Source organism: Oncorhynchus masou, chromosome 13, assembly GCF_036934945.1.
Source record: "Oncorhynchus masou masou isolate Uvic2021 chromosome 13, UVic_Omas_1.1, whole genome shotgun sequence".
Classification (NCBI taxonomy): Eukaryota; Metazoa; Chordata; class Actinopteri; order Salmoniformes; family Salmonidae; genus Oncorhynchus; species Oncorhynchus masou.
The window spans coordinates 74,540,817-74,562,441 of record NC_088224.1 but is presented as its reverse complement, the minus strand read 5'-3'; the positions used below and the strand labels follow the sequence as shown (position 1 = coordinate 74,562,441).

The 21,625-nt window shown below is 42.6% G+C and overlaps 2 protein-coding genes across 3 annotated transcripts in view; both read left to right on the top strand.

The window, feature by feature from the left end:
* LOC135553426 (seizure protein 6 homolog) overlaps positions 1-3,108 on the top strand; it is a 156,623-nt gene extending 153,515 nt beyond the window's left edge. The window contains exons 13-17 of the mRNA XM_064985548.1: positions 917-1,111; positions 1,242-1,280; positions 1,465-1,573; positions 2,437-2,542; positions 3,013-3,108. Coding sequence (XP_064841620.1) covers positions 917-1,111; positions 1,242-1,280; positions 1,465-1,573; positions 2,437-2,542; positions 3,013-3,108 — 545 coding nt within the window. The remainder of the gene's footprint in view (positions 1-916; positions 1,112-1,241; positions 1,281-1,464; positions 1,574-2,436; positions 2,543-3,012) is intronic.
* A 3,811-nt stretch (positions 3,109-6,919) lies between these two features.
* On the top strand, positions 6,920-21,613 carry LOC135553043 (PHD finger protein 12-like). Of its 2 annotated transcripts, XM_064985106.1 has the most exons (13): positions 6,920-7,754; positions 8,295-8,476; positions 10,504-10,576; positions 10,765-11,375; positions 15,655-15,787; positions 16,131-16,292; positions 16,474-16,620; positions 16,903-17,764; positions 18,037-18,207; positions 18,299-18,394; positions 18,488-18,570; positions 18,707-18,845; positions 19,052-21,613. In XM_064985106.1, the coding sequence occupies exons 1-13, from the start codon at positions 7,689-7,691 to the stop codon at positions 19,471-19,473; spliced, it is 3,147 nt and encodes a 1,048-aa protein (XP_064841178.1). In that variant the 5' UTR covers positions 6,920-7,688; the 3' UTR covers positions 19,474-21,613. The 2 variants fall into 2 exon arrangements, with proteins under 2 accessions (XP_064841178.1, XP_064841179.1); XM_064985107.1 differs by lacking the exons at positions 6,920-7,754; positions 8,295-8,476 and adding an exon at positions 10,261-10,382.
* Positions 21,614-21,625: the final 12 nt, after the last annotated feature.

The window sequence follows — 21,625 nt, the reverse complement described above, 5'->3', positions numbered from 1 at the left end:
AAAAGCATAGAAATAGCGCACATAGAACTGATCTACCGCTTTTAGACATACTTCCAATGAGAATGACAGATCTATAACTCACATTTCTATATACATTTGGTCAGGTCGCCCCCAAAAAGTTACATTGTTTTTGCATAATTACTTTCGATTTTGTACACCTGCTTCAAACAACTGAAAATACAGTATTTTTTGTAATTGAAAATATATTTCACAGCTGTTTTGATGGTACGATGATTCTCTACACGATACATTGCTTGTTTTGTCACAAAAACTGAAATTATGCAAAATATTAGAATTTTAACAACCAGGAATTGGCCGTGTGATTTCTGGATATTGAACCTTTAACATTCTCTGAACGTTCTGAGAACATTACTTTAAATAGAACCATGAGGAAACCTGTAGAAAATGTTGTGCTGAAGTACTGAAATTCCCACAGAAGAAAGTTGTTTCTTAACGTTCTGAGAACATTACTTTAAATAGAACCATGAGGAAACATGTAGAAAATGTTGTGCTGAAGTACTGAAATTCCCACAGAAGAAAGTTGTTTCTTAATGTTCTGAGAACATTACTTTAAATAGAACCATGAGGAAAAGCTATGCTGAAATACAGAAATTTCCACCTGGTTGTCAGAACGTTATGTGCAAGCTGGGTATCCTGCACCATTCCCAGAATATTGTGGGAAGGTTGTATAACCATAGGACAACCACGCTCTCACCAAGCTCTAAGAAACACATGGTTCTCAGAACGTTATATAAATATATACTAGCTAGATTGGCAGTTGTACTAGCTGTTTAGACAAATAAATGATATGATGCCTGTGTGTGTGTGTGTGTGTGTGTGTGTGTGTGTGTGTGTGTGTGTGTGTGTGTGTGTGTGTGTGTGTGTGTGTGTGTGTGTGTGTCCTGTCCTTTCTCAGCAGTAAACTATGAGCCTTGCAGGAACCCTGGCATCCCATCATACAGCACCCAGATCTCAGAGAAGCCTCTCTATCAGGCCGGGGAGACGCTGCGCTTCTCCTGCCTCAGAGGCCATGAGTTGCTAGGGGAGCCTGTCCTCCGCTGTGTCCCTGGACACCCTTCACAGTGGAGCAGCCTGCCCCCTGTCTGTAGAGGTAGGAACTGCGGACATGTACTCTCCTTTGCGTAGTTCACACAGACTTAGTTCACAGTAGTTCATGATGAACAATATATATGTCTGTATGTTTTAACATCTGTGTTCTGATGTTTTTCATTTATTTACAGCCTCCTCAATGGAGTTTATAAATGAACGCAGGTTAGACAGTAAGTGTCGTCATATTTGCACGGTAAATGTTAGATCATCATTCAAATTAATACATAACATCAAGACCTAATAATAAAACAAAATACAATACTTCACAGCAAATTCAAGTGTGCTACATTGAAGAATGCATCTTTAGGTTATCATAGCAGTTGAGTGTGTCCCTGTTGATTCCTCTACCACCAGCTGCCAGTGCAGACTACAGCATGGAGGGAGCCAACATAGCTCTAACAGTCTTTATACCAGTGGCCCTCATCATGGTCTTCATCATCGGAATCTACCTTTACTTCTTTAAGTAGGTCTAGTATGCATACTTTATATAGATAAACAAAATACTTTGAAAGTATGAAAGCTATCATCATCCATAGTATTTACTGTAGTAGTCTAACCAGTGCTTGACATGGACTGAAATAGGTTCTGGTACTCGTTTTGGGTGCCGGTACTGTTTATATTTAGGTGCAGGAGCCCCACAATGCTTTTTAACTAATATTCTATAAGAAGAACAGAAGCTCAAGCAGTAGAACATTTCAGGTGCCGGTACTGTTTATATTTAGGTGTCGGAGCTCCACAATGCTTTTTAACTAATATTCTATAAGAAGAACAGAAGCTCAAGCAGTAGAACATTTCAGGTGCCGGTACTGTTTATATTTAGGTGTCGGAGCTCCACAATGCTTTTTAACTAATATTCTATAAGAAGAACAGAAGCTCAAGCAGTAGAACATTTCAGGTGCCGGTACTGTTTATATTTAGGTGTCGGAGCTCCACAATGCTTTTTAACTAATATTCTATAAGAAGAACAGAAGCTCAAGCAGTAGAACATTTCAGGTGCCGGTACTGTTTATATTTAGGTGTCGGAGCTCCACAATGCTTTTTAACTAATATTCTATAAGAAGAACAGAAGCTCAAGCAGTAGAACATTTCAGGTGCCGGTACTGTTTATATTTAGGTGTCGGAGCTCCACAATGCTTTTTAACTAATATTCTATAAGAAGAACAGAAGCTCAAGCAGTAGAACATTTCAGGTGCCGGTACTCCTCACCGGTGAACTTTTGCCAAGTCAAGCACTGAGTCTAACCAATAGCTATAGACCGAACAGGCTCTGCAACAATGTTGTAAGTATACTATGCTGCCCTTATGCCACTATGTCTGTGTTCTCTAGGGTTCAGGGGAAGCCTATGTGTCTTCCCATGTCCACCTCCTTACCATATGACCACATCCCAGGAGAGTCCACCTTCGACAACTCCCTCTACGAAACAGAGACTACGGTACGTTCTGTTATAGAGATATTCACTGGTTCTTTAAGATGCCTGTTGGAGTTAATAAGCCCCCAAAAAGGTTGAATTCAGGCACTGTCATTTGTGTATGAGATGATGCACTTAAAGCACCATCTGGTTTGACATATTGCAGGTTCACTCACCAAATTGAATTCCCTGTTAAGTGATGTTATAGAAATAGGATGAGGGGTGTAAAGCTATACTCCATTCACCTTCAGTCATTGATAAAGGCCATTTCATTACACCTGATACAGACAAAAGGTTACCTAGTTAATTTGACATTATTTGACAGAGTGCTATGACATGGTTTTCAGACATGGGTCCAAATAGTATTTGAAAGATGTCAAATATTTTACCCAGGTCTGATGCTTTCATGCTATAAATGATGATTGTTTGTCTGTCTATCTGTCTGTCTATCTGTCTGTCTCTTTCTCTGTACTTCCTTGACTGCACTCCTGAAGAACAACGAGGTGAGACCAAGCTACAACCTGCTTATTAAGACTCCAGTGTGTCTGTCAGTCAGTCTTCATCAATTCCACACTGATTCTGCAGCCTGAACCTATTACACAGTGCGAGCTTATTAAACTAAAGCCCACAGTAGTTTGAGCACATTTAAAAATGGGTCAGGAGGAGAGGGGCAAACCTCTCAAATCAAATAAAAAATATAATCAAAGTTTATTGGTCGCATACACAGTTTACAGATGTTATCGCAGGTGCAGCGAAATGCTTATGTTTCTGTCTCCAACAATATCTAGCAATAAAATACAATACACGCACAATCAAAAGTGAAAACAATTACTAGAACGAACAAGAAATTAAGACATATCAGAATGAGCAATGTCATAGTCTGGAATATAAATAAATATATACTGGATGTATGTGAATGGTGTGTATAGACCATTCAAAGTCATTGTCTCCTCTCAGGAGAAAATGGAAAAGCCTCACAGTTTGGGCTGACCACCTCCACACACAAAATGTATCTCTGTGATGTCACTATCATAGTCTACAAACAGATGTATGTTATCACATGGCTCGTTCACAAAAAGAGGAATGGCGTTTGTGATCATAGTAGAAATATGGTCTACTGTACTTCTCAGTCTCCCTATACCTTCTTGTGTACAAGCTTGTTCCTAATTCAGAACTCTGTCCTCATTTCACAGGACACAAGAGAGTATGAGGTTTCCATCTAGAGGCACGACTATGTGTTTCAGCATTGACAGGTCTGGTCTCAAGCCGGTTTGCCTAGTGGAATTTTGTCTACACTCCACTGTCCGATAACACGCCGCTCTTTACTTGCCTCCACCTTTTCCTCTGTCTGCTGAACATATCTCTGCCCAGCCCACAGTGGAAATTGGCCATCACTGCAAAGACTTGAAAACATGATTATTTTTGTAGAGCTTCAACAGCAATGGCCTAACAGCAGTGTTTGTACAGTTTGTATCCTGATATGATCAAACCCTAAAGACGTCAGTCCAATGTGGAACCTCAAATGGGAAATGCTGTATCTAGTCCGAAAAATACAATGTGTAAATACAACAGGATATGTTTTTCACACAGCTTGTAGGTTATTTTTATTTTGAGAGAAGGCAAATCACAATAGAGCTAGATTATTCAAGTGATGATTGGAGGGATATCATAATAACTTGATGGACTCTTAAAGCTTTCAAATACACTGGACAATTGAAACATATTTTAATTATTTTGTACAGTATCTCCAAATTGCAAAGATGACTCTCTCAAAAACATGTAAACACACCTCTTTTTTTTAATGCAACCTCATATGATTAAAAACTTCAGAATGTGCCTTAAATGAAAGGCCCTATGTTCATATCATGTGTATTTCTGATACGTCATTAGTTCAGTTTAGATTATTACATTGTTGATTTCATATGTATCATAAAATAGAGATATAATAATGCAAAGAAAAAGTTTCTTCTCATTCACGTTTTTGTTCACAATTGTATGTATGATATCAAAATGCTGATTTAAAAGGTATTCATTAATGATATTTGATTGGCAAACATCTGAAAAGTCCATGGCAAAGTGTATGTAAGTTCTAGTGACATTTGTTTTGTGATGAAAACCTGGGAAGGTTAAGCTTAAGAAGTCAGTTTTGTGGATTGGGGAATTCTCAAAAATAATGTAGCTGATTCTGTAGGAGAATGCATCACCATTCAAACTCTATTTTTATCATTGTCACATTTTAATATTTATTCATACAAACAGGTATGATGACAATATAATTCTATAATCTAGTTTTGATGCTTTGTATATATACTGATTAACCAACTTCATGAACAAAACACATCCTCAATAAAGTTACTATTCAGATTTTTTTTGACACAATCTTATTCATTTCATTTATTAAGGATTACTGGTTCACTTCAAGATGCAGTTTACCGTTTTTCCCTCTGAGTCATTCATCTGAATTGCCCTGATAAGTATACATGAATAAAGCAGAGCTGAAAGAAGCAAGAACTTCCTTGAAAGAAGTGGAGAAAACAGCATAACAGAGCACACGGGATGAAGTTTTTGTCAGAAGACCAATGCTCCTTAATGAGTCAAAGTAAGTGAAGTATACATGAATGGAGCTTCCTCTGACAGTGTAGAGCAGGGCTGCCCAACCCTCTTCCTGGAAATCTACTGTCCTGTTGGTTTTCAGTCCAACCCTAATTTAACACACCTGATTATACTAATTAGCTGCTCAACAAGACCTTGACTAGCTAAATCAGATACGCTAAATTAGGGTTGGACTGAAAACCCACAGGACAGTAGATCTCCAGGAAGAGGGTTGGGCAGCCCTGGTGTAGAGGGTTTGGGTTTGGAGCTGGAGCTGTAGCAGACTCGTGTAGGGTGTAGTATCCTCGTGTGTAATTCAGAGTGTAACAGACTTACACCCGGTGTAGTGTACTAGTGTGTAGTTCAGAGTGTAACAAACTTTCGCCCAGTGTAGTGGTGAAGGGGTGGTCTTCCTGTATAGGCTACATAAATGTATACTGTTCCCTATACATTATATTTGCCCCTATAGGCCCTTATACCTACCCTGGGTAAGATTACCAGTGTAGACAAGACCATCAACATGCACTGTGGTCTGGTACCATCTATAACCAGGTAATTTATGTATGAACAATAGTCTAACATGTTCTGATATCAGCAGACATTTGTAACAGACAGCGATTGGGAATAACTGGCACAGATATATTAATAACTGCTGGGGAAACTGTGACTCGCTGTATACTTGTGGCTCACACTATTGACTTGTCATGTGCACCAGCACCATCTACTGGTCAGAAAAAATACTGCAACAGGGAGCGGTTTAACTTGAAAGATTGAGAATGAGTCAAGTCTAGAAAATGTTGTGGACTCTGTTCGTAACAAATTCGTAACAAATTATTTTGGGGGGCACAGAAACCTGTATTGCTATTAGGTGTTTCCTGATCTGTGAGAAAATAAGAGTGTTGATCCAGTTTTGTCTTGTCCTACTGTTTTCCTCTGCCACTTCTAACCAAATATAGTTAGGCTTGAGTAAGCATCGATACAGATAAAACATTTGACAAAAGAGCAGACAAGACACACTGGCACCCGGTTTACTAAAATTGGGTGGGACTGGACAAAAAGTGTTTATGGTCCTGACAAATACTCCCCAAAAAAGACATTATGTACAGTACTATCTGTCCTCATTCAAACTCAAATGTTGTAGCCTAATAGCAAATGGCGGCGTTAACGAAATAAAATGAATAATACTGCTGTCAGACGGCAGGTTGGGCAAAACTTTGATCTAACTGTCCAACTAGATGGAGGGTACCATAGCGTAGGCTACATTGAAATGAGGAGTGTAGTTTTGCTCGGAAGCTTCGTCGGTGGTCATTCATCAAGAGGGGGAGATGCAAGCTAGGCAAACGGTGGTGTAGTTAACTAATGTTAGCTAGATGTTATTTCACAATTTAGCAGCTCTAACTAATAGGAATAACGTTCGCTAGCCAGGTGATGGCTATCTATCAAAAAACGGAATGAAACCCGTAACCAAAGATTGTCTTTGAGGGCTTCTCTAGCAGCATAACGTTTGTATTCCTTTCTGACGTCGTCGTCTCAAGTTACCACAGTCACAAGGTTGTAATTATGGCTAAACCTCGCCCTTTTCTAAAATGTATCTTCTTAAAATGTAAATTTATACATAACCTTAACCACACTGCTAACCTTATGCCTAACCGTACAATTAAATTAAGACCAAAAAGGACATTTTATTTTTCATGAATTGTTACGATATACCCAATGCAGATTTTGTGGCTGTGTTGACTAGTGACAAGCGTTTCTCTGCCGTGGCGGCCATGGTTTTCAACAATCTTGAAATGCGCATGCTCAAACGTAATTTCGTTCGCGGTTGCGCCAACTCGGATAGGATGTTGCCACTAGCAGCATTGATGCATAGGCTTTTTCAGAACAAAAATACATTTCTTGAGGATCCGGCACTGTTGGACGAATAACAACAACAACGCATTTTGCAACCCTTGATTGGAAGGAACACAACGTTGCGAGCATTTTACATTTTGTGTATTCTGACTGTTGACAATGCAAAGTGGAAGCGAGCGGGTTTGCAGAATTTTCAAGCGTCTTCTAATTTCAGCAAGTAGGAGCAGTAGGAGCAAAAATAAGAATCATGGCTAGGCCTCGCAGATACATTCAGTCGTTCAGCAACCTGACAACAAGACAGTTTAGAATGGGCACAAAGTTGAGGTTTGTGAGAAACTCGTAACATTCGTCATATTCTTGCCAGCAGTTAGCAAGCAAACATTGCTTAATGGATGGTGTTGCTAATTAACGTTAGCTATCTACAGTTGACTAAATAGGTAACTAGCTATCAGTCTAGTGTGTGTGCCTGTATCACATTCAGTTAAAGCAGCTAGCAGGTCGCTACGTACAGCTAGTTAACTGTTAACCTTGGCTGATTCCGTTATTCCCTCTCCAATATACAGTAATAGGCAGAGAAAAGCAATTTTTAGTAAAACGTACGTGTGTGGGGGGGGGGGGGGGGTCGCCTGTCACTGCCAGTGGGACTGGGCGTGGAACGACACTACTAGCTAGCTACAGTAGCTGGTTCCATAGGATTATTTGCAAGAAGTCGTCGACTGCTGGGTGAATGTGGGACAAAATGGAGACGCCAACGATTGTGTACGATTTGGATACCTCTGGGGGTTTAATGGAGGTGAGGCATGTCACCACACAACGTTACTTATATCCGTTAAAATGCAGCAATTTAAGTTTGTTAGATATCTAACTAGCCAGAGAAATTGACAGATATTAGCAGATACTGTAGCAAGATGGAAGCAAATAACGTTAGCTATCTAATTTGAGGCAGTAATTTTGTCCTAACGCCGCGTTGGCTGGGATGAAGTTGAAGACAAAACACCCATGTTTGCAATGTGTAGCTAGTTAGTTTATGGCAAACACTGTGCTATTACTCTAGTTATAGCGTAACTAACATTTAAAGCCGTATTTTAGTTGCCAGCGGTTGTTATTACTGCTGCAGACTAAACGTTACAGTAAAGGCCCTAGCTTCCAGCTGGGGGCGATTTATAGTTTACTGCCCTTAACTAGCTAGTATAAAAAATGTTACTGACATGATATTGAATCATAAACTGTTTTTAGCTTTATTCGTTTGATGTGCTAGCAACCAAGTAAACAAGCCTAAATTGGGAGTGAAGATAGTTCGATCCAGATTTCTGACATGTTCAACTTGTTACAGCAAATTCAAACACTGCTCGCACCACCCAAGTCAGAGGATGGCGAAAAAAGGAGTCGGAGGAGTGAAAGGGACGTTCGGAGAAAGAGCAGGGCCACCAACCACGATACCTGTGATAGTTGTCATGAGGGAGGGGACCTTCTGTGTTGTGACCATTGTCCAGCCGCCTTCCATCTTCAATGCTGGTATGTGTGAAAAGTATCCCACTAACGTTAGCTTGGGTTTACTGGATTCAGAATGACTGCGGCTCTCCTGTCTAGACAGTCAATCTTTACAGAACCATGCCGCTGTGCAAAATGTCACACATGAGATTCGTTACGGGGGGAGGGGGGGTTGTTTTTTCCAACCATACTGGGAAGATGATTGTGACACAGCAACTAGGACTTGGTTAAAATTTGCCGCCGAATGGTTGCAACCAGCCCCCGCCTCGGTCTGCATGTCTCCAGGCATCGTCACTCACCCGCTCTAACTGAGAGCGCTGGGAAACGCTGGCAAAAAAATGGAGTCGAGGCTGCTCTTCGCTCGTGTGCCTCTGTTTACAATATGGCGACCTCCCTTGAAAAAAAAATACGTTTTATTTCAGCGCCATTTTACTGACATTTCTCTGGGCTTTAATATGAATATAATTTTGATAATACAGGTGATCAAACGCGGTTATAACACGATTTGAGATGAACATAGTATTCTTTGTATTTCGGGGACTCATCCATTCAGGTATTTACACCACACAGCTGTGCAAGATCTGACTAACAATCATGTTGGTTGGTAGCTACAGTGCAAGGCTTTCCACCTATGGAGGATAAGCTCAGTCTTTGCCAATTGAACATTTGCATATCCCCTTGGGTAGTCATTGACTGTGAAATTTGACACGTGATTTAAGTTACACACTACAATCACCTTGACAACTGCCAAAGTATTAGCTGCATATTTGAATATTTTCTAGATTAGAAACATCTGAAAGCATTCCAACAATTCATTATGATGGCAGCCTATATTAACTGGGTGATATAATGTAGGTTATGAGCATCACAGCCAGGTGTTGTTTGAGACCACCTAAAGCGAGACTAATTGAAGGCCATGATTGTAAATTGTATAAAATTGCCAAGATGATAACAGTTCAAAATGTTCTTTGTTCAAATTTAAAGAATGTATTGATTCAGAATGGTGAAACTAAATGCATGCTGAGGGAAAATGGAGAGCCACTCTGCATATTACCTGCAACCCAAGTCTATAATAGATAAAAATACAACGTATGTTACAACTTCCCCGGTCTCTCCTTAGTAACAGTAAGCATGCCACTTTCAAATAATTTCCCTCGCTCTTCTCCTCTAAGGAAATTCTGACGAGCGCGACAAAGTTGAAAATAAAGGACACAACTGTTACCAGTAAAGTAAGAAGCCCAGGTTTCAATAGGCAATAAGAAATTGATGTGAAAGGAGTGTCGGTATTTGGCCTGGTGAAGTGGCTTTATGCGTTGACTGAATGGGAGTTGGTAATTTAGGATTTTTTTTTACTCTACTGGTCTCGGGAAGAAATTGAGTCCTCATTGTCAGAGACTGATTAAAAATCTATCTGACACCAGTCTCGAATACAACATGGTTGTGGGCCATGTTAGTAGAGCTTACTTTCCCAGGCATTAGTGATTTAAAACTTAAAAGTTAAAACTGTGTTCAATATTGACTAAGTCTTCTCTTGTTTGGGCATGCCAGGTACATTAATCCCACTAGATGGAGACAGGCATTTGGAAAATAAGACATTCTAACAGTAAACACTCAAGCCTGAAAGTAGGGTTTGGCATTCAGTGTTAAAATGTGTATGTTGGTGTGCTTTACACATTGTTGTGGTATTTCAATACAGACCTATTCCAGCACAGGTCAATTACATCATCACTCCCCTACACCCCTATTATAGCCTATGCCTCAAAAGTGCATATTCTGTATTTATTTAACTAGGCAAGTCGGTTAAGAACAAATTATTATTTACAATGACGGCCAAACCCGGACGACGCTGGGCCAATTGTGCGTTGCCCTATGGGACTCCCAATCACGGGCTGTTGTGGTACACGTTTGGTCAGAGCATCCAGGCTGTATTGTGAGTTTGGCATTAGGCCTTATAAAGCTTACATGGCAATTGATCCACAGTTGACCTATAAATGAAATGACTGTAGCATGAATGTCCTTTTTTTATTGCTGTTTCTTTGTGGTTCCCACAGTAACCCACCATTGAGTGAAGAAATGCTGCCCCCTGGTGACTGGATGTGTCATCGCTGCAATGTCAGTAGAAAGGTGAGTGTTCAAGAATATGTGAGGATGCTCACAACAGAGAGATGTTTTTATGCTTTGAATGTGTTAGCCTGTTAACACCTGTTTTCATTGTATCAATACGAGTCCAAATATTTAAACAACCCTAGTGGTGGGGAATACGGTCTGATCCTTGCTGGTCCTTGACTCTGCTATTTGACTCTTACCTTCAGAAGCGGGAGCAGAAGGCTGAGAGGACAAATGGCCTGCTGGAGAGGGAGAGGCTCTTCTCCAAGCGCTCCTCCCCTGCAGCTGAACTGGAGCGGGGCACCACCACTATTACCACCACCATGCTGCGTCTGGACAGGCTGCCCCCCGGGGTCGGAGCAGCTGGACCCGGCCTGCGGGTGGCTGCCGTGCATCTCGAGCGTCTGGATCGCCTTGAGCGGCGGGCCAGTAGCCGCCCTGGCACGCCCGCTTCCAACACCTCTTCCACGGACACGGATACCCCCTCGGAGGAGCAGAACGAGGTAGACAAGGAGATGGCCAATGCAGCGGAGGTGGAGGTCCAGGGCTCAGAATCTGAGCAAGCCACCACCACCCCTACCTCCACACCACGGCTCCTCAAGAGGCCCTTCCAGCTGCTCATCGCCGCCGCCATGGAGCAGAACCCCTCGCAGTTCCAGCTGCCCAACGAACTCACCTGCACCACAGCACTGCCAGGCAGCAGTAAACGGAGGAGGAAAGAGGAGCTGATCATGAAGACTTTCAGGAGGCCACAGCATGAGATGGACCCCAACGGCCTCGTTCCTCTGCCAGTCAGGGTGTGCTTCTCCTGCACCAGGTACCCACAATTTTGTCATTCCACATTATATCAAGTAGGGCTGTTATGGTGACTGTATTACTGCCACACCGGCGGTCACGAGTCATAACGGCAGTCTCATTCCACATTATATCAACTAGGGGCTGTTATGGTGACTGTATTACTGCCACACCGGCGGTCACGAGTCATAACGGCAGTCTCATTCCACATTGTATCAACTAGGGGCTGTTATGGTGACTGTATTACTGCCACACCGGCGGTCACGAGTCATAACGGCAGTCTCATTCCACATTATATCAACTAGGGCTGTTATGGTGACTGTATTACTGCCACACCGGTGGTCACGAGTTATAACGGCAGTCAAATTCCACATTATTTCAAGTAGGGCTGTTATGGTGACTGTATTACTGCCACACCGGTGGTCACGAGTCATCACGGCAGTCAAATTCCACATGACCGTTTAGTCACGATAATTAGGCTTCTCCAAGCTCTAATGCTGCTCATGGTCATTAGTAACCTACCAGACTTGCTAACTGCCTTGTACTCAGCACTCTTTTCCCTCTAATCACTCTGACATCAATGCAATTATATAAAAAAATGTAATCAAACACTTTGTGATAGCTCATGTTATACAACATTTCTATGCAAATGTGATGAGAAAACACAGTGATGGCCTCTATTAAAAAGAGCTTTCTATTATTTAATATATGTAAAGAAAAGATTAAATCAAGAATAGTGTCATGGGTGACCATTAGCCTATCACTTGTGAATGATGCCCAGCTTGTGTGCAGTAAGGCAAGAAAGCCAAGAAACATTGCATGCCTTTTTTTTTGTGCAACTTTTTCAAATCCTATTCGCACACCTCATGTAGCCTAGCCCATAGTCCTATATGTTTTAATAAGGTTTGTATCACAACTAAAGTGGCCAAATAACTTTGGAAAACTTAAGCACATTAATCCGCTTTACAATGGGTGAAGATCCTAACTGGCATACATACGCAGCGCGTGTGTTTTGAGTTTAGGAAAGATCATTTTCACCATAAATGCCTATTTGTAATATAAGCATTACATGCATAATCACATTTGTGGTCACTTTTGCTAATGGTGTTTTCCCGCTAATGGAATATTTGCACTTACTGCAGTGTGCGTATTGCTGCGTGTATCTGGAGAAATAGCCTAATAGTTTATCAACATTTTAAGCTACATGTTCTGATCTGTTGCATCAGCCTCTTTGTGTAAAAAAAAAATGTTTTTTTTTTTGTAATAATTTGGGCTCTATCCCATCCCACAACTGTCCCAGACTAAGTTTGGAATATTTATTTCTTGCATAGAATACCATACCTTGCAAAAGTATTCATCCCCCTTGGCATTTTTCCTATTTTGTTGCATTACAACCTGTAATTTAAATTTTTATTTGGATTTCATGTAATGGACATGGGGCTGGGCGACATGGCCAAAGTCTCATATAACGATACATATCACGATATAGCACATTTTCTGTAAATTCAATGAATAAATAGTTTATTAAAAATTTCCACATGTAAAGGCCTATTTCTTATTACATATTAATGGTACTTACTCATTTGATTATTTATTTGATTAATTACCTTCAGAAGTCACATAATTAGATTGCACACAGGTGGACTTTATTTAACTAAGTGTCACATGATCTCAGTTTACATACACCTGTTCTGAAAGGCCCCAGAGTCTGCAACACCGCCAAGCAAGCAGAGAGGCACCGCCAAGCAAGCAGAGAGGCACCGCCAAGCAAGCAGAGAGGCACCGCCAAGCAAGCAGAGAGGCACCGCCAAGCAAGCAGAGAGGCACCGCCAAGCAAGCAGCAGCGAGGCACCTTGAAGACCAAGGAGCTCTCCAAACAGGTCAGGGACAAACTTGTGGAGAAGTACAGATCAGGGTTGGGTTATAAAAAAAAAAACTCTCAGAAACTTTGAACGCCCCACAGAGCACCATTTAAATCCATTATAAAAAAAATGAAAAGAATATCTCACCACAACCTGCCAAGAGAGGGCTGCCCACCAAAACTCACGGACCAGGCAAGGAGGGCATTAATCAGAGAGGCAACAAAGAGACCAAAGATAACCCTGAAGGAACTGCAAAGCTCCATAGTGGAGATTGGAGTATCTATCCATAGGACACTCCAGAGAGTTGGGCTTTACGGAGGAGTGGCCAGAAAAAAAATAAGCAAACACGTTTGATGTTCGGCAAAAGGCATGTGGGAGACTCCAAACATATTGAAGAAGTTACTCTGGGCAGATGAGAGTAAAATGGAGCTTTTTGGCCATCTTGGAAAATGCTATGTCTGGCACAAACCCAACACCTCTCATCCCCACAGTGGAGCATGGTGGTGGCAGCATCATGCTGTGGGGATGTTTTCCATCAGCAGGGACTGAGAAACTGGTCAGATTTAAAGGAATGATGGATGGTGCAAAATACAGGGAAATTCTTGAGGGAAACCTGTTTGTCTTCCATAGATTTGAGACTGGGATGGAGGTTCACCTTCCAGCAGGACAATGACCCTAAGCATGCTGCTAAAGCAACACTCAAGTGGTTTAAGGGGAAACATTTAATTGTCTTGGAATGGCCTAGTCAATGCCTTGACCTCAATCCAATTGAGAATCGGTGGTATGACTTAAAGATTGCTGTACACCAGCAGAACCCATCCATCTTGAAGGAGCTGGAGCAGTTTTGCCTTGAAGAATGGGTAAAAATCCCAGATGCTAAATCCCAGTTCCAAGACATACCCCAAGAGACTTGCAGCTGTAATTGCAGCAAAAGGTGGCTCTACAAAGTATTGACTTTGTGTGGATTAATAGTTATGCACACTCAAGTTCAGTTTCTTTGTCTTATTTCTTGTTTGTTTCACTATATTAAAAAAATGTGCATCTTCAAAGTGGTAGGCATGTTATGTAAATGAAATGATACAAACCCCCAAAATCTATTTTAATTCCAGGTTGTAAGGCAACAAAATAGGAAAAATGGCAAGGGGGTGAATACTTTTGCAAGCCACTCTAGAATAGGTCAACTTTTGTACTACGGGGGATAGTAGATTGCCGTAGGCTAGTGCTTTTGCTTTATGTTGGTTGAGGAAAGTAAATTTGGACAGTTCTTCCAATATTTTATTTAACTTTTATTTAACCAGGTAGGCAAGTTGAGAACAAGTTCTCATTTACAATTGCGACCTGGCCAATATAAAGCAAAGCAGTTCGACACATAACAACAGAGTTACACATGGAGTAAAATAAACATATACAGTAGAAAAATAAGTCTATATACAATGTGAGAAGGGAGGTAAAGGCAGCAAAACAAAGGCCATGGTGGTGAAGTAAATACAATATAGCAAGTAAAACACTGGAGTGGTAGATTTGCAGTGGAAGAATGTGCAAGGTAATGTCTTCAATATGCACCTCGGAATTGGATGACAAGTGCAGTTTCATCCCCAATGTGTCTGTCTTCACTTGTAGTCTGAGAAATACCCAATCACGTGGCGGAGAGCCATATGAGGTGCTTCAGAACTCTCAGCCAGGAGAAGGGAATTCTAATTATTATGTTCAGCCCAAGGACAAATCAGCCACTGGCCGCAAAGGCATGGATTGTTGTGTTAGGAGGGGTGTTACGGCCACTCAAAGGGATCCTGTCGGCCTTGTCAAATTGTGAATGCAGCCTTAGAATGTATTAACAATCTAAACATGAAGCCCAACATTTGTTTTCGCAACAAAAGTTACATAACTCTTACATTAAGCACATAGGAGTACCTGTTTCTTTAACTGCTAAACACAGAATAGCCGCATGTGCGTACTCCCTCATTGTTTGTAGAAAATATATATTTTTTAAATATTTATTCACGTTCATTTGTAGTCTTCATACAATAAAATAATGCCACATAATTGTAAGCAAATCTTGTCTGCTAAATGGGCAACTCACGATGCTATTCTGTTCTTCTGAAATAGACTACATTCTCTTCAAATCATGTTTCTTTAGACCCATCTAAAATAATAATGGATTTATTCAATTAGTTTAAATGTAATGTTCCAAAGGTCTGCATCAGTGGATGGTAGGCTATGTGTGGAAGCCAGGAGATGCTACATGTGTTTTTGTTAATTAACGGTGAATTACGGTGAGATCCTCAGTTATTTGCTTGACAATCGCGGCTGACAATTTCATGACCGCCACAGCCCTAATATCAACACACCTTTGGGAATCTAGGTGGTTGGCTGACTTTGCTAGTCCAAGCTCACTGCCTCCTCTCTGTCCTCTCTATCGTCCTCCTGTCTATTCTATAGGAGCTGCAGAATGGCGCCCCTGGTTCAGTGTGACTATTGCCCCCTGCTCTTCCACATGGACTGCCTGGACCCCCCACTTACTGCCATGCCCACAGGCAGGTGGATGTGCCCCAACCATATGGAGCACTTGGTGGTAAGAGGAGCAGCTCCCCCCCTGCATCCTTATGCATGGAACTGGGTTTGTGTTTCGGCAGGCCTAAACAATAAGGATATGGTGATTTTTAGACAGGAATGGCTCTGTAAATGGAATAGGGCTTGTAGTTCTTTGGGTGATATCAAGCTTCACCGATATGCGATAATATTGTGATATCTCTCAACCCTGGTGTGTAGAAGTTGTTCCATTACTGACATGACCTGTTCTCCAGCTGAGCTTTAGTCTGTAGACTTGTTACAAGTGCATAGGGTGTCTAGCTAGCGGTTGATTCAGGGCTATACGTCGCTTTGTTCTTGACATGGCCTCCTGTCCTGTTCTCCAGCTGAACCATAGGAGCCTGTCCCTTACCAGCCGCTGCCAGCTCTTAGACCAGTTCCAGGATAGGATATCCCAGCATGCTGTCAAGGTGGGCTTCCTGCGACGGGTCCACCGACAGAATCCCCCTGTCCGCAGTGGTGTCCACCACAAGACGAAGATGCTCAAGGTAGCTTATGCCCACTAAAGACAGATTTTCAACAAAGTATTGGTTTGTCAACTAAGCTGCTTCACTTATATAATATATAGTAATAAAGGTAAAAATATATCCAAATATTTTTCCTCTTAAGAATGAGGAACCACAGTGGGAGTTCACTGCTCCTGTAAATAATGTTTGTTTGTCCCTCCAGGTGCCCGACGCTATTAAGTCCCAGTACAAGAACCCCCCGGCCATTTTGGCTCCTGCAGGGGTGCGTAACGGGGAGCTGATCTGTAATGGTGTCCCATCCCAGGACTGCTCCCCTCAGCATTTTACCAGCCAGGCGGAGCAACAGGAGGTAAACATGGCAGAAACACACACACACACAAGTATCTGTCTACTACTCTGGGATTCTGTGGTTCCTTTGGGCTGTGCCTGAGAAACATCTAAAGTGCTTATTTTTTTGTGATAAACAAATCAATGGGATCTGGCCCAGCGAGGAGATAATGGTCCAGACATGATGGGGATTAACTGCCAATTATTTAATGTGTAATAACTGTAAATGTATTTATTTGAGTTACTGGACTGGTGAAGGTGCTTTTTCTTTTCACCAAACTGTTTTTTCCCCTTTGTCATTCAGTGGCTTCGAGATGTCATCTCGCTGCAGTGCAGCATCATGCGACATTTATCTGGCAAGCAGAAGTCCTCGTCAGACTGGCACTCTGAACAGACAAACAGGGAACAGAAAGACATTAAGCTCCGTGTGGCCCTAGAGGAGAACAGCTCTCTGCCCCTTGCAGAAAGGACAGCTTCAGCCCTGCCTGCCCCCTGCTCTAAGCCCTGCAGTACATCTGATGGCCCCCAGGGGGCCCAGGTACTGAAGGGTCTCTCGCAAGGCCAGGAGAGCTGCAGCTGCCCGGTGAGGCCATGTCAGAACTGTCTGAAGTGCAGGAAACCCAACGGGCCCCTGACTGAGCAGCCTGTGCAAGCCAACGGGCCAGTAGTGTGTAACACTGCCTCTGATGCCTGCAAACAGACAGAGCTCCAGCTGCACAGACTCACCTCCCCAGCCCCACTCCCAACCTCTGCTCTGGGGCTGCCAAACCACCTGAGAGGAGGGGTGGAGGTTAAAACTGAGAAGGGCAGCCACCTAGAGTCTTGCGCCCAGAAAGGTTGTCCACCTTCTTTGATGTGTGCAGCCACAGGGCAGGACATAAAGAGCCAGGCCCACGGGACTCCTCCAGGCATGGCAGGGACTCAGGCCAACCCTCTGAGCTGCTGCAGTGAGCTGAAGCTCTGCCCCAGCCCCACCCCAGGTGTCCATGTCTTCATCCCACCCAGAGCCGTCAAAGACTCCAGCACAGCAAGACAGCCGATCACCACACCTCCCGGTTTCTCCCCAGGGACAGATCTTAAGGGCAGCTCCATGTTCCCCAGCTCTCTCTTCCCCTTAATAGCAGACCTGTCTGGTGGCATGAAGGCTGTGATGGAAGCGGATGGAGGTAAGTAGCTACCTCAACACCATTCTACCGGTACCACTGTTCATAATTAGGCATCGGTGATGAGCACCTCTCTCTGTCCAGTTTAAAAATGGGTACTTTATTCAACAACAATAAAGTTAAAATATTGCATTATTGTTTTTGGCCATGCTGGTCTTCAAAAATAGTGATGATTAAATGGCCTGTAATGCTGCTGACAGATGATGGCTGTGATACAGGATTGCTTCACGTGAAGTCTATGATGACGTTGAAACATGCTGATGTTGTTCATACAGAGATCGAACTGAGTAAACTGGATGAGGAGTTGGTCAAACTCCTGGCCTGGCAGAGGATACAGCAGCTGTTCCCCCACAAAGCACCCCCAGTCCCCCAAGGCAGCGGTCTAACTGTTTCCCCTCCTCCCACCGTCGCCCTCAAACCTCAATCTCCCGCGCCGTGCACAGAGGGTAAGCCCCCAGAACCTGACGTGCGGCAGTTTAATTTGTACCATAGGAATGTTATAAAATGTCATTCCTCCATATTCTGTCCCCATCACAGAAGAACAGAAGGTGCAGGCGAGAGCAACGTTCTATCCACTCATGGGGAAGGGAGGAGCCATCAGCATGTCTTATAGGACCCTGTACATAGGAGCTGGTAAGGACTGCCCGTGCTGTTACAAAAGACTGATCTTTACTCAACATGGAACAAAGTCTCATCAGTCTTTCTCTCTCTGACAACCCACTGTAGGTGCTGACATGGATGTGTGCCTTACAAACTATGGTCATTGTAATTATGTATCTGGAAAACACGCCTGCATCTTTTACGACGGGGTAGGTTGTCTGTCCTGTTCCAGATACAAAGCTTGACAAAAACATATTTTTCCCATTGCTATGACCTGATCTGTGGGTACTATTTGAAATAACAATAGCACCACAGACATGACTGTTGGTTTGTACCTGTGTGTAGAACACCAAACACTACGAGCTGCTCAACTACAGTGAGCATGGGACCACGGTGGACAACGTGCTCTACTCCTGTGACTTCTCTGAGAAGACTTTGCCCACGCCGGCCAGTGGCGTGGTGTCCAAAGTGCAGGGCATTGTCCGTAAGTAACACACACACACACCTCATCATATGTACACACACACTAGCAATTTAGCTGCTTTTGAACACCCCCCATACCTCCTTTGTGCAACATGTGGGTGGGTGTACGCCCCATCACCTTAACCCTGTAGAGGCTTGGTGTGTGTGTGGTTTGACCAGCCCTGTGTGTCTATAGGAGACTTGAGTGATGGTGCCCTCTTTCTTCAGGCCGCTGTAAGATGAGAGAGCAGCAGCAGGAGGAGGGGACTGAGGCTGGGCACAAGACTGTTCTGATGCCATTGGAGGGAGTGATGAGCTGCCAGCCCCAGGGAGGACCCAGGCTCTCCTGCAACTGCAAGGCCAGCAGTTCCAGCCTGATCGGTGGCAGCGGGGCAGGCTGGGAGGGCACAGCGCTGCTCCACCATGGCAGCTACATCAAACTGGGCTGCATGCAGTTTGTCTTCAGCATTGTTGAGTTCGCCAGTAAGCAGCCTAAAGAAGAGGGATCCACTGGCACTGCCAATACCACCTCTACCAATACCACCCCCAACCAAGAGGGGGCAGACAAACAGACTATCAAACTCCACCAATTGCAACTCTGTGCCAAAGCCCAAACTCTCCCTTTCTCATCTATTTCCAGTCAAACCTAAGGGGAGCAGGTTGTTACACAGGGAAAAGATCAATTTTAATTTATTTTGTTTATACTTTTGCATGAAATTAAGTATTATCTCAAATCTGTTTATTTAGATTGACTTACTGAAGAGTATTTGTCACTTATTTTTGCCAGTCTAGTTATACATGTATATACAGTACCAGTTAAAAGTCTGGACACCTCATTACAGGGTTTTTCTTTATTTGTACTATTTTCTACATTGTAGAGTAATAGTGAAGACAACAAAAGTATGAAATAACACATGGAATCATGTAGTAACCAAAACAAATTCTTCAAAGTAGCCATCCTTTGCCTTGATGACAGCTTTGCACACTCTTGGCATTCTTAATTAAAAATTAAAAAATCTTTCCATCTCAATGCGTTTGAGCCAATCAGTTGTGTTGTAACAGGGTAAAGGGGGTATACAGAAGATAGCCCTATTTGGTAAAAGACCAAGTCCATATTATGGCAAGAACAGCTGAAATAAGCAAAGGGAAACGACAGTCCATCATTATTTTAAGACATGAAGGTCAGTCAACCCTGAACATTTCAAGAACATTGAAAGTTTCTTCAAGTGCAGTCGCAAAAACCATCAAGAGCTATGATGAAACTGGCTCTCATGAGGACCCCCACAGGAAAGGAAGAGCGAGAGTTACCTCTGCTGCAGAGGGTAAGTTCATTAGTTACCAGCCTCAGAAATTGCAGCCCAATTAAATGCTTTGGAGTTCAAGTAACAGACGCTTCTCAACATCAGCTGTTCAGAGGAGACTGCGTGAATCAGGCTTTCCTGGTTGAATTGCTGTGAAGAAACCACTACTGAAGGAGACTTGCTTGGGCCAAGAAACATGGCCATTAGACCATTAGATCTGTTCTTTGGCCTGAGTCCAAATTTAAGATTTTTGGTTCTAACCGCTGTGTCTTTATGAGAAGCAGAGCAGGTGAAAGGATGATCTCCGCATGTGTGGTTTCCACCGAGAAGCATGGAGGTGGTGTGGTGCTTTGCTGGTGACACTGTCAGTGATTTATTTAGAATTCAAGGCACACTTAACCAGCATGGCTACCACAGCATTCGACAGCAATACGCCATCCCATCTGGTTTGTGCTTAGTGGGACCATTTGTTTTTCAACAGGACAATGACCAACACACCTCCAGGCTGTGTAAGGGCTATTTGACCAAATAGAGTGCAGTGCTGCATCAGATGACCTGGCCTCCACAATCACCCGACCTCAACCCAATTGAGATGAGTTGGCGCGCAGAGTGAAGGAAAAGCAGCCAACAAGTGCTCAGCATATGTTGGACCTCCAGAACTGTTGGTTCTCCATGAAGCTGGTTGAGAGAATGCCAAGAGCATGCAAAGCTGTCATCAAGACCAATGGTGGCTACTTTTTGAAGAATCTAAAACATCCTTTATTTGTTTAACAATTATTTTGGTTACTACTTGATTACATATGTGTCACTTCATAGTTTTGATGTCTTCACTATTCTAAAATGTAGAAAATGGAAAAACAATTAAAAACCCTTGAATGAGTAGGTGTGTCTAAACCTATGACTGGTACACTAACATTTTCTTATTTTTCAGACCGCTCATGTAGCCCAAACATTTTATTTTGTGATATTGAAGTTGTAGTACTCGCACTATTTGTTGTTGCTACGTTTTCTCCACAGGTAGCTAGCACACTTACATGCTTATACACACATTTGTATGTACAGTATATTAATATAAATAGGAGTGTGGTTTACATATGTTTGTTTTTTTACTGTTCCATTGATTCCATTCTAGCCATTATGATCCCGTCCTCCTATAGCTCCTCCCACCAGCCAACACTGATGGACATAAACCTATAGCTCCTCCCACCAGCCTACACTGATGGACATAAACCATTGTGGTTGGTTTGTATAGTGTACAGTACCTCCCATGGACTCCTTTTGTGATATTTTGTAGTTTTGCAGAAACGTTTGTTACACACCTGTTCAGAGTCCTGTGTCTTCCATGCTGAATGGTGTAAATTGTGTCAGATTGTTTTAGCTCTCGTTTAACGTTCTTGTACGCTGTAAATAAGCGTGCGTTTGTTTGTTCTTGTCTGTTAAAACAATGTAAATACAGAAAGATTTTTTTTAAAGAACAAACTTAAAAATGCCTCCTTGTGCT